The sequence below is a fragment of the Chlamydotis macqueenii genome, chromosome Z, assembly GCF_036417535.1.
Source record: "Chlamydotis macqueenii isolate bChlMac1 chromosome Z, bChlMac1.mat, whole genome shotgun sequence".
Classification (NCBI taxonomy): domain Eukaryota; kingdom Metazoa; phylum Chordata; class Aves; order Otidiformes; family Otididae; genus Chlamydotis; species Chlamydotis macqueenii.
The window spans coordinates 49498977-49511529 of NC_141593.1; the positions used below are offsets into that span (position 1 = coordinate 49498977).

The window sequence follows — 12553 nt, forward strand, 5'->3', positions numbered from 1 at the left end:
TCTCAGTCTCTCCTTGTATGAGAGATTGTCCCTGTGTTCTCTCCATTGCCTGTTGGTGGACTCGCCTTAGAATGTCTATGTTTCTCATGTAGTGAGGAGGGGAGAGGTGGACACAGCATGCTGGACATGCTCTCTCCAATCACCTCCCTTGACCTGCCAGTAGCACTTTCCCTAAGTCCAGGAGGGTGCTAAGCTTCTTTGCCAGAATAATAGTTTCAATTGAGTAAAATCTCCTAAATGCAAAGAAGTAAAATTGCAGTCAAACATTGCAGTAAAACTTCCCTTCTAATGACATTTAAGTTTTTTGCCTGTGGTACTGATACTGCCAGTCAGGAACAACTGCCACCTAAACTGAATAGATCAGGTTGGACAAAATGTGGTCATGCATGGGAGGGTATTTGAGAATTCCATTGTCTCTCGGTTCACAATTGTGATCCAATAATGATGGCTGTTTTGTTTGTTAGACCAGTCGGCCTTGTTAATGGATTCATATTCAAGATTAATACATTTGAGACATTAAAAGATGGTAACAGCCACTTGCAGCACTCTTACCTTTGCCTTCCATAACAAACAGTGCTAGCTGAAAAAGTCTGTTAAAGACTGCCGAAGGATGGTTTCAGTTTGGAGTCTTCAGAATAATTATGAGTATACAGAGCTGTTCTGGTTTTGTTTAGTGAGGGGGGGGCTGCGGAGGCAGCTTCTGTAGGAAACTGCTAGAAGTTGCTCGCCTTTGTTCAGTGGACTCGGCTGGGCCTAGGGTGGACCCACTGCTGGCCAAGGCCAAGCCAATTGGTAGCAGAATGTTCCCTGATAATGCCTCTGCGATAACGTATTTAGGAAGGGGAAAACAGAAAAAAAAGGGAGAAGACATGAAGACTCTGAGTGGGGGTCACCTGCCAGGTGGCCGACTGGGCCTGACTTGGCCCGGCCCGGCTGCAAGAAGTGGAGAGGAGAGGAGCTGTGAAAAGATCCTGAGAGGTGTCTGCCTGCCTGTTGTAAAGAATTTTTCTTGTGAGAGGAATGGCTGCAGGCACCAAGGTCAGGGAAGAAAGTGGGGGGAGCAGTAATGTGGCTCCTGACCAGAGTTCCCCTGCAGCCTGTGGTGATGACCATGGTGAAGCAGTTTGTCCCCCTGCAGCCCATGGAGTCCCATGGAGGAGCAGAGATCCACCTACAGCCCGTGGAGGACCCCATGCCGGGGTAGGTGGATGCCTGATGGAGGCTGTGGCTTGTGGAGGGCCTGCTGGGACAGCTGTTCTGGAGAGACTGCACCCCATGAAAGAAATGACCCACACTGGAGCAGTTTCAGAAAGGACTGCAGCCTGTGGGTAGAGATAATATTAAGCCTGGGAAGAGGGAGGGGTAGGGGAAGGTTATCTTGTTCTCTGTCTCATTATCCCACTGGTTTTAGTTTTCCTCAAGTCGAGTCTATTTTGCCCGTAACGGTAACTTTAAGGATTTTCTCCCTGTCCTTATCTCAAACCTCAAGCCTTTTTCCTTATATTATCTCTCCCTGTTCTCTCAGAGGGTGGGGGCAGTGAGAGAGAGACTGCGTAGTCTGGTCCCGACTGAGGCTGAACTGTGACAAGAGCTCTTGGTGTACTTTCAAAGCATGACAGTCATAGTTCTTTGCAGAGATAGGATCTGTGTTTAATCACTGTAAATATTGTAAATGTTTTACAACCTTTTTCATTTTATTTGAAAGCAACTGAGTTAGTGCAAATAGTTCTCTTACAAGTATTTTTTACCATTACTCAAATGTCCATGTAAGTTTGGAGCAGACATAGTACAAGTTTGGCATCTGATAAACTGAGAGCAGCTCTTGCAATTGGATTTTTCAGTAAAATAAAGCCAGTCACCAGGAATTTTGGACTTGCTCCATTTGATTTTTCAGTGTGAAGTACTTGACAGTAGCGTGTAAAGCTTAAATTCACTGTAGGAGCTTGGTTTGCAGCCTTCAGCTTGGTATCTTGTGGGGTTGCTCAGCACAGTGTCAGGTAACTGTGACCTATTTGTTTGCTACTATTAAATGGGGCACAAAGATAAAAGTTTTTGTGGCAAAAAGAAAACACACGGATCTCTTCAGACTTGTCATTTGAGATTTTATTGCAGGTAACTACATGGCGCCATTTACTCCTCCTTTCTTCTGCATATGTGATGGTATAGCATCACAACTTGTAGTCCAAGTTGCCTGCTGCATCAGTGCAGGAAGACTAGAACAACTGTTCTTTCTGTGTATCATCAAAAGAAAAGAAGAGCACTAGTGATTTTTCCTCAGAGATTTAGTGCTTTCTGTTTAAACTTCCAGCACAGGGATGTCATTCAATTGCTCAAAGTCATTTAAAAATGGAGTATTTTGTTGCTTTGGATAAATCAAGCTCAATCAGTAACTCAGTTTGCCCTTCTGCAAAGCAAAAGCTCAGAAAATGAGTTACTGCTAATTAATAGAGGCACTGGCTAAAGAACACAATCTGCTGTTACTGACATACTCCTCTGTACAACTGATTTTTTAAAAGATGTAAAGCATGCTTCTTTTTTCTCACTCTGTCTTAGGAGTTTGGAACTTTTAACATACGGGGCTTCATTGCTTTTTTAAAAGTAACTTGTATTTAGCACCCACATTCACGTGTGTGACAAAACCAAGCCAGCACTGAATTTGTTAGCCTGGTCATCAGAAGGCATTTCAGGCTAGTGCTACACAGAAAAGGCTAGTTAGGTGGCTGATGAAAGTTAACTGTATTCAGAATAAGTGATGCAGTAATCCAAGACCGCCACAGTTCACAACTTTTTTCTTTGTGGTAGTAAGTTGAAAATCACTTCTGGCTAATAGATGATCTAACTTGAATTGTTTGCTTTTGAAACTGGTATACTGGAGATGCCAGACTGGGTTCTAGTTCTCCAGGTGCCAGTCTCCCAAGTTACTGTGTGTTCTCTTAACAGGCCAGCCTCCTCATAGTTACGCTACTACTGCTTTGTGTGTGAGAGATTTATAACATGTAATTAGTCATGCCAGAGTCATATATTGAAGGATTTTAAAACTCTAATCTGGACATGCTGAATAGGCACTGTGCCACTGGTGACTTCGCTCGTTTGTTACTGACTTGGCATTGAGCTTTGCGGTGAATTACTATGCCATTACAACTGATACCGGTGCTTGGAACTAAAGTGATAGCCATCCAGCAGTGACCTCTTATTTGTAATGCTGCAAGTGTCCCTCAGACTTCTTGCTACTGAAAGTAAATTAAAAAAAAGACATGTTTTGTTTTGGTTTTTTTAAAGTAATAGTGTTGGAGATATGCAGAGGTAAGCCAAAGAATATGATTCAATCCCTGACAGCACGGGAGGCTCTCGATGCCGCTCCTGCCGGCTGCGGGGCGTCGCTGAGAGAAAACGCCGAGGCCTTTCCCCGTGGGCACGGCTCCTCTATTTTCTGTCACCTGGGAGCGAGTACGGTCCATTTTGTGGCGTGATGACTTCTCACTCTTGGATGACGTGCGACCAGACACTGAAACACAGCCCCTTCTGGTCAACACACCGCACAAAGCACCCACCACTTCCACCCTCCCGGTGGGCGGGGCCTTCTCGTCCTTCCGCCCCGCCGCCGTTCTGTACGTGTCACTTCCGGCTGCGGCTGCCGCCAGGATGATTCCGCCGGTGCAGGTCTCGCCGCTCATCAAGGTGAGGGCGGCGGGCGGCTCTGCCGGCGTCGTGTGGGCCTCCCGCTGCGAGGGGTCAGCCGGCGACCTCGGTGGGCCGGGGCGGGCGGGAGGCAGGCAGGCGGCGGCGGGAGCCTGGCCTGGCGGTCCGTGAGATCTGAGCGAAGGGCGCTCCTTGTCTCTGCCTCCTTTAGTTCACCCGGTACTCGGCCCTGCTAGTGGGGATGATCTACGGCAAGAAGCGATACGGTGAGTGTGGCGCCCCGGGCGGCCTCTCTCTCTCTCTCTCTGCCCCACGCGGCCCACAAGGGCACCTTGAGGCGACCGGTGCGGGCCGCGCAGCCGCGGGCCCGGCCGCCATTTCAGCCCCGCCCCCCAGCAGCGGGATCTGCGTAGACCTCGCTGAGGTGTCCCGCGGAGACGGGCCCTTCCTCGTTAGAGGTCACGGGCTTGCATGAAACGTGCCTTTGTGCCAGCCAGACTGTTTTTTTCTTTCTGAGTGAGTGAGCTAGCACGCGCAGAGCTTTCTGCTGCCTTCTAGAAATTGTGTTTTAAAGCAAATGTGTTACTGACAGACTATTTAAAGCCTATCGCTGAAGAAGAGAGGAGAATAGAGGCTGAAGAGAAAAAGAAACGTGAAGAACTTGAGCGGATTGCAAAAGAACTTGCAGAAGGTAGTGTCTCAGTTTAATTTATGCATCGCACGCTGAAGTGCACACACTGGCTTGTAAGTGGACTGCCATTTTATTGCAGTGTTTCTAGGAGAAATTCAGGCTTAACAGCTAGTGGGCTGCAGACCCATGTGCATCCATGGAGCAGTGGTTGGGGGTTATGTGAAGGGTAAATAGTACTGCTGTTCAACGGGTTTTCTGGATGTAAGCGTCTGTAGAGGAGGAGTTAGAAACACTTTTGCAACTGAACAGGACTTCTTAAATGGGTATCTGAGTTTCTACTGAGAAAACAAACTGCTAAAAGCTGCTGGTAATTCTGTGAGGAATAACTAGAACTATGCATTAACTGTACTCGGAGGTCCCTTATTCAGCTGCACGCAGCAAACTTGTGATCCCTTTTCTCCATGCAAAATAGAAATCTTACATGTGACTGATGATCAAAACCAGAAGTCATAGCAACTATTTGTGATTGCAACTCAGAGTTCTAAGTGGTATCGCTATTGTAGTGTTAGAGCTGAACTTTATTTGTGGTATCTCTTATGTGAAGAGAGTATGCTGGAGGTAGTCAATTGGAATTAGTACTGCTGCTTTTTTCCTCATTCTCATCCAACCTATAGTATTCCTGCTGCAGCATGCTTTCCCTTGTCCTTAGGATTATTTCTTGGGTCCCCTGTGTATTTCTAACAGAGGATTTCCGTCCCTCACCCCCTTTACAGAGGAGTGTGCTCTCTGGCTTGAATTCTTCTAGGTTTTTTTGGGTGGATTTAAGAAGAACTTTAAGAAAATTGATTAATAATTCAAGCTGTTCTCAGTGCATGTACACACTTAGTAACTATTTCCCTGGGAAGTAGGGACATTTGCATTGTCCTTAAGATTAATGTTGAACAAAACCCTTTTAAATGAAATGAACTACACATATATAAAATCAAATATGCAAGTTGCTGAATTATATTGCGTACTAGATATAAAGCTATTTTGTACGGGTGTTTTACCATCTTAAATGGAGACATAGTCTCCATTGGCCATGGACTGATTAAATGGGTCTTTTATATGTTTCAAGTTTAGCTGAAACTTTTTGTATTTTTGGAGATGGAGGCTGTACTACTGTGTTGCTACTCCACTTGTTAATGGAATTCTGTGCTTTTTTTTTTTTTAATGTCTAATGTCAGATGTCTGATCTGCTTTCCCAAACATTGTTCTTGGTGTGATTTTCCAGTTAGAAGAACAATTGTTAAAATTTAATTCAATGCAATGCAGTTGTTGAAGACTGTTCTTTAAAGTTGGATACTGGACATATCTGTAATGATAAGTTTTTCTTTTCTCGTGTTATTTGAATTGTCAGTTCAGAAAAACTGTCATTTACTAATGAGTAAGCCAGAAAAGTGCCTTTGCCCCAAAGCAGTGAAATAAACTTCTATTGAATAAGCAGAAGCAGGAATAATAAAAAACTGACTAGAAATAAATGGCATACTTAAAGGTAGCCTTTAGTCTCACTAATACTTTGCATATTTTAGTACTCCATGGGAATGACAAGTAGTCCTAACTATATTTGTTTTTCTTCCCTTCTAGCAAGTGAAGAGTCCATTTTGAAATGAACAAAAGATTGGATCTTCATTTCACACCAGGAAATACATGGCAAGGCTCTGAACTATTCAGTGCTTGGTGGATGCTGCATGCTATTCTATCAATAAAGTACTTAAAACACTCCAGCTGGTTATTTTTTGAGTGAATTGCACAGAACAACAGCAGAAGTAGTTACAGAATGTGACGGGAAGTATTTGTCACAAGCTGGCCATTGCTGCAGCTGAAACACCCCGTTGTATTCCTCCAGCAAAAGGCAGTCAGTACACCTATTATTCATAGATAATGTTTGTGATCAGAAAATAGATACAACTTTATGTGGGCAGGTGGTGGAGGTGGGCATGGCATGGGCTGCCTGAACCTATTAACTGGCTTGCCTGGGAGTTGCTGTCATTTTTTTCAGCTTTGTTATCACAGCAGATTATTGCACAATTCTTGCAGTTGACAGTGCAGTCAAACTTGGTTGTGATTTGTCAAGCCATGCTGAAATTTGAGGAATTAGTCCTGACAGACGTTTTTAAACACATACTTTTTTCAGATTTTCAAATGTTGTTCCCCCAAGCTAAGAACAAGTTACAGTCAAATTGTAGTCAGTCACTTTTATAAGAAGTAAGTGGCTATGCAGGTGACTGATGTTTAAAAGATTAGTGCCCTTTAATTTGAAATCTAAGTCTGCTTTTAGCATGTAAGCTACTAAAGCACCTACTGAGCTGTACAGACCTCGGATGTCCCAGGAGAAGGTAAAAAGCCTATCCCTGTAGACTGTGGTGTTGAGTGACTTGTTTTGAGTTACTGTTTTTTCTCAATGCAGATAATAGTTGTAATGCTCAAAGATTCAGGAGGTCTGGTTTCTTATTTGGACATTGGCTAGATTTCCTTTTCTGACATTGCAGATTACGCAGCTGAAACAGTGATTTCGGATATAAATTTTTCTAAGCGATAGCAATCTTCTCAGGAATTGTTGTCATATGTTTTATTGAACTAATTGCTCTTAATAAATATACAATCTCATGCTTCGGAAGAAATAAATCCTTAACTACTAGTTACTCAAATAATTAAGCAGTCCTATGGAGTACAAGGAAATGAAATAAAATTGGATTTCAGTAGAAAGTGTAACATTGAATGGGATATTTTCAAGGAGAAAAGAGGAAACAGGAAAATCAGCTAGCTATTGTTATGAGTGGGTTTTTAGTTCTTGGTTTGAATGTGAACGGCATGGTATTGAAATGATTAGGTGATGCCAATGAAAGTAAAGATGTAGACTGCCAATTAGTTTAAAATTCTGTTTCTGTAAGATAGAAGTAATGCATCATATCCAGACCTCTTCGGATAACAGGATGTTATACTTAAAAGTCAATATTCTTCCAAAAGCCTCTTATTTTCAGGAGCTGTAAATGAGATCTGAATTGTCAGGAAATTACTTTCCTTTTTTAAAAAAAAATACTGATGCTGCTCAGCCCATGTCTGTGCTGCCAGTCTATAAGCTGTCAAATGATGGTAGCCCCGACCAGGACCAGACTAGGCAGTCTCTCTCTCACTCCCCCACCATCTGAGAGAATAGGGAGAGATAATAGAAGAAAAAAAGGCTCGAGGTTTGAGATAAGGACAGGGAGAGATCCATAAAGTTACCGTTACAGTGAAAACAGACTCGACTTGGGGAAAGCTATTCATTTATTACTAAAAGCAGGATAACGAGACAGAGAACAAGATAACCTCCCCCCCACGCCTCCCTCTTCCCAGGCTTAACATCTCTACCACCTTCCCCCCCCAGGCAGCACAGGGGGGAAGAGGGAATGGGAATTTCAGTCAGTTCATCACATGTTGCTTTATGCTGCTGCTTTGTTGCCGGGGGAAGAGCTCCTCACATTCCTCTCCTGCTCCAGTGTGGGGTCCCTCCCACAGGCTACAGTCCATGAAACTGCTCCGGTGTGGGTTGTTTCCTTCACGGGGTGCAGTCCCTCCAGAACGACTGCCCCACCGGGCCCTCCACAGGCCACGGCCTACTTCAGGCATCCACCTACCCCAGCGTGGGGTCCTCCACAAGCTGCAGGTGGATCTCTGCTCCTCTGTGGACCTCCATGGGCTGCAGGGGGACCACCTGCTCCACCATGGTCATCACCACAGGCTGCAGGGGAATCTTGGCCAGGAGCCGCATTACTCTTCCCCCTCCTTCTGCACTGACCTTGGCGTCTGCAGCTGTTCCTCTCTCAAGAAATTCTTCACAACAGGCAGGCAGATGCCTCTCAGATTCTCTTCACATCTCATCTCCTCTCCACTTCTTGCAGCTGGGCCGGGCTGAGTCAGGCCCAGTTGGCCGCCTGGCAGAAGGCCAGAGGGTGAGGCCTGCAAGGCCCACAAGGCTCGTGCCCCACCCTCTCTGCTCCTGCTCAGCTGCTTCACTTTTTTTTTTTTTTTTTTCAGTTTTTCCGCTTCTTAAATACATTATCGCAGAGGCATTATCAGGGAACATTCTGCTACCAATTGGCTCGGCCCTGGCCAGGAACAGGTCCGCCCTAGACCTGGCCAAGTCCCCTGGACAAAGGGGAACAGCTTCTAGCAGCTTCTTACGGAAGCTACCACCGCAGGCCCCCCTCACTAAATAAAACCAGAATAGATGGTTATGTGAAATATGTGGTACTGAAAAACCACTCAGACTCAACACCTTGGATTCAGCTGCGACTCAATGCGTGAGCAAAATGTGATTATAACAGGGTGCTTATTTACTTCAAGCTGAAATACCTTTACTGCTGTTATGTTAAGGGCTGGCCGTAGAGGTAGGCACTGCTTTTATCTTTGGGTTGCTGGAGCTGAACCCTGTTACTAGAACAGCCGTGGCCTCCTGCTCCCCAGAGGGCTAAATGTGCTCACCCTCACCTGCTCCTACAGTCCCACCTTGTTAAAGCATAGAGTGTGCCAGAGAGGGGGGGGATTTCATCCCTCCCCTTCTTTTTCTTCTACCATGATGTTTGTTTATGCCAGCACTGATGTAGTTCCCGCTGAGGGCAGTGTGGCTGCTCTTGCCAGAGCTAAGCATGTACTTCCTGGTGAGTAAATGCAGTGCTTTGCACAGAGCAGGATCCCAGCCGATGCAGTGGCGTAAGAGGTCTCTTTTTCATAGAGGACACAATGCAGTGGCCATACACAGGGATTTCTGGAGATCTAGCCACCTAGAGTTTTTGCTTGCCTAGTTCTAGGACCACAAATGACTGGATCTGAACTCTCCTGTTGCCCGTTGCATCATGCCTTTGTTACCATCCTTCCCCTGGAAGCTGTCCTGCTTTTGGGGCCAATGTCTCTCTTGCAACCTAGCTGATAAATGCTGGGCTGGGTTTTAAATGTGAAAGGGGTGAGTTCTTCATCTGCAGCCAAGGATGTCTGTCAGAGCTGTAGGGGTTAGGGTAAAGGAATCCCCCCACACAGGATGATGCAGAAGTGCCACCCTTTCCATACAGTCAAAACCTGGCTGCAGGGCCAGGCAAGAAAGCTGTCCCTTGTAATACCTCTTACATTGGGTTAAATTTCCATGTGGATGGGAAAGGTGTCACAAGCCTCATTACAGCCACCCCACAGTGACCAAATTACTTTTCTGCCACCTCATTCTATCCAGACAATAGATGATTATCATGTTCCAGACAAAAAAAAAAAGCCAATGCTAAACAGTTATAGTAAGTAAAACACTGCAGCAAGACTAAAGTACCTGTAAACACTAACACATCTTAACAGCATCACTTAAGAAAGTTAACATGCAAAAGGACTGAAATGGTGTTGCAGTTTAGCCCCACTCAGGACCAACCTAAGCAGTCGCTCTCTCACTCCCACCACCCTTCAATAGAATAGGGAGAGATAAGAAAAAAGGTCGAGGATTGAGATAAGGACATGGAGAGATCCTTAAAGTTACTGTTACGGGCAAAACAGACTCGGCTTGGGGAAAACAGTTTGTTTATTATTAAAATCAAAGCAGGATAATGAGAAAGAGAACAAGATAACTCCCCCCCCCCCCTCTTCCCAAGCCTAACATTATCTCCACTACCTTCCTCCCGCCCCGAGTGGCACAGGGGGGAAGAGGGAATGGGGGTGCGGTCAGTCCACCACTCGTTGCTTTACGCCGCCCCTTCCACCTTGGGGGAAGAGCTCTTCACATTCCTTCCCTGCTCCAGCATTGGGGTCCCTCCTATGGGCTACAGTCCTTTGTGAATCTGCTCCGGCGTGGGTCGTTTTTCCACGAGGTGCAGTCCCTCCAGAACGGCTGCCCCAGTGGGCCCTCCAAGGGCCACAGCCTCCTTCAGGCATCTGCCTGCCCCAGCGTGGGGTCCTCCACGGGCTGCAGGTGGATCCCTGCTCTTCCATGGGCCTCCATGGGCTGCAGGGGGACAGCCTGCTCCACCACGGTCATCACCACAGGCTGCAGGGGAACTCTGGCCAGGAGCCGCATTACTCCTCCCCCTCCTTCACTGACCAAATAAGGCCCAGTCGGCCGCCGCCGCCGGGTTGAAGGCCAGAGGGTGAGGAGTGTAAGGCCTACGAGGCTTGCACTTCCCCCTCTCTGCCCCTGCTTCAATTCTTCACATCTTTTTTTTTTTTTTTTTTTTTTTTCCCTTTCCCCTTCTTAAATACATTATCATAGAGACTTTATCAGGGGATATTCCTTCACCAATTGGCTTGGTCCTGGCCAGCAGTGGGTCTGCCCTAGGCCCGGTCAAGTCCCCTGGACAAAGGGGAAAGTTCCAGCAGCTTCTTACAGAAGCTGCCACCGTTGCCCTCCCCTTCACTAAACAAAACTAACACAAATGGATGAGTGAATTGTAAATTTTTTTTTAAAGAAAAGGCCGAGGGGTTGTTATATGACATAAAATGATTAAGCAATACAATTTTAGAACAATATAATTTTTGAAAATTATAGAAATATTAGGCAGTTTTTGCTCTCCATATAACTGCATTCACATAGGCTAATTGTTTCAAAATAGAGGGAGATAGATTTAGATTCGATATTAGAGTGTGGCCAGCAGGTCGAGGGAGGTGATTCTCCCCCTCTACTCTGTCCCTGTGAGACCCCACCTGGAGTACTGTGTCCAGCTCTGGAGCTCCCAACATAAGAAGGACATGGACCAGTTGGAGAAGGTCCAGAGGAGGGCCACGAAGATGATAAAAGGGCTAGAGCACCTCTCTTATGAGGACAGGCTGAGAGAGTTGGGGCTGTTCAGCCTGGAGAAGAGGAGGCTCCGGGGAGACCTTATAGCGGTCTTCCAGTACCTCAAGGGGGCCTCCAAGAAAGATGGGGAGAGGTTGTTCAGTAGGGCCTGTTGCAATAGGATGAGGGGTAATGGTTTTATGATAGAGGAAGGTAGATTTAGATTGGATATTAGGAAAAAATTTTTTACAATGTGAGTTATAGAACACTGGAACAGGTTGCCCAGAGAGTGGAAGCCCTATCCCTGGAAATGTTCAAGGCCAGGTTGGATGAGGCTCTGAGCAACCTGATCTAGTTAGGGGTGTCCCTGCCACTTGCAGGGGGTTTGGACTAGATGACCTTTGAAGGTCCCTTCCAACTCTAACTATTCTATGATTCTATGATCCTATTAGGGAAACAGTTTTTACAATGAGGGTGGTAGAACACTGGAACAGGTTGCCCAGAGAGGTGGCTGAAGCCCCATCCCTGGAAACATTCAAGGCCAGGTTGGATGGGACTCTGAGCAACCTAATCTAGCTGGAGATGTCCCTGCTTCTTGCAGGAGTGGTGGACTAGATGACCCTTGAGTGTCCCCTCCAACCCTAACCATTCTATGATTCTATGATTTCATATGTAATCTATTAATCCTTAGAGAGAACTGGTAGTTTTAGGATTGTCAGGAAAATTTCTTATTGTTTGTTAAAAGTTAGCCTAGCATATCTGACATAATTAAGAGGGATGGTACAACAAAGGTAGGCCTCGAGGACTGAGCATAAAACAGGCCCTAAGCCAGTACTTTGGAAGTAGAGAAGATCAAGGAACACCGTTACCTGTTCTCAAGACCATATATGCAGATTTTAAGGAATGTTCAACCAGCATATTTGAGGAGGGGGCTCTCTGATGACCCCGAGGACCACCAGATGACCCTTGATTCAAAAGACTGAGCATGTGCAAGTGGGTGGGTAATATGATAATGATTTCTAGGAAAAGTAATGATTATGTATCAATATTCCGGGAATTGTTGATGGTTATGTATGAAGTTACTGAATATATTCCATTTGGATTTTTAGACCAGCATACACATTAGGTGGAAGGATCTTCTCTGCATCTGGTGCTGCAATGAAGTATGCCTGCTTCTTAATGCTACATTGGTGTTAAGGAGTTTGATTCCCGATTTTAGTGACAGGGTGAACTAATTGTTGAAATACTGGGAAAGACAGCCTCATACTCAGAGGTGCACTGCGAACAGCCTGGAGACAGCAGACATGAGTTTCAGCAAGTATGAAGAAAATTCTGACACTAGTCCGGAGCTATTTTTTTTCCTTGATTCTGTGACAGGCTTCGTTACTGCATTTCATACACGTCCTATGAATAGGATTCATACAGATGTTTGGATCCAAAGCTTTGGTTTTTTCATGGATAAAACACAGGGAAGAGAGAGGCAAGCCCATGGAAAGTAAAGATAATCCATCTGATTA

The 12553-nt window shown here is 45.6% G+C and overlaps 1 protein-coding gene across 1 annotated transcript; it reads left to right on the top strand.

Moving 5' to 3' along the window:
- Positions 1-3538: 3538 nt before the first annotated feature.
- ATP5ME (ATP synthase membrane subunit e) lies at positions 3539-6032 on the top strand. The gene is made up of 4 exons (XM_086770211.1): positions 3539-3678; positions 3851-3905; positions 4232-4330; positions 5897-6032. The coding sequence occupies exons 1-4, from the start codon at positions 3643-3645 to the stop codon at positions 5920-5922; spliced, it is 216 nt and encodes a 71-aa protein (XP_086626337.1). The 5' UTR covers positions 3539-3642; the 3' UTR covers positions 5923-6032.
- The last annotated feature ends 6521 nt before the right edge of the window (positions 6033-12553 follow it).

Coding starts and splice junctions, on each gene's coding strand:
- ATP5ME (XM_086770211.1), top strand. CDS start 3,643: ATGATTCCGCCGGTGCAGGTCTCGCCGCTCATCAAG. Junction 3,679..3,850: donor AGGTCTCGCCGCTCATCAAG/GTGAGGGCGGCG, acceptor TGCCTCCTTTAG/TTCACCCGGTACTCGGCCCT. Junction 3,906..4,231: donor CTACGGCAAGAAGCGATACG/GTGAGTGTGGCG, acceptor TGTTACTGACAG/ACTATTTAAAGCCTATCGCT.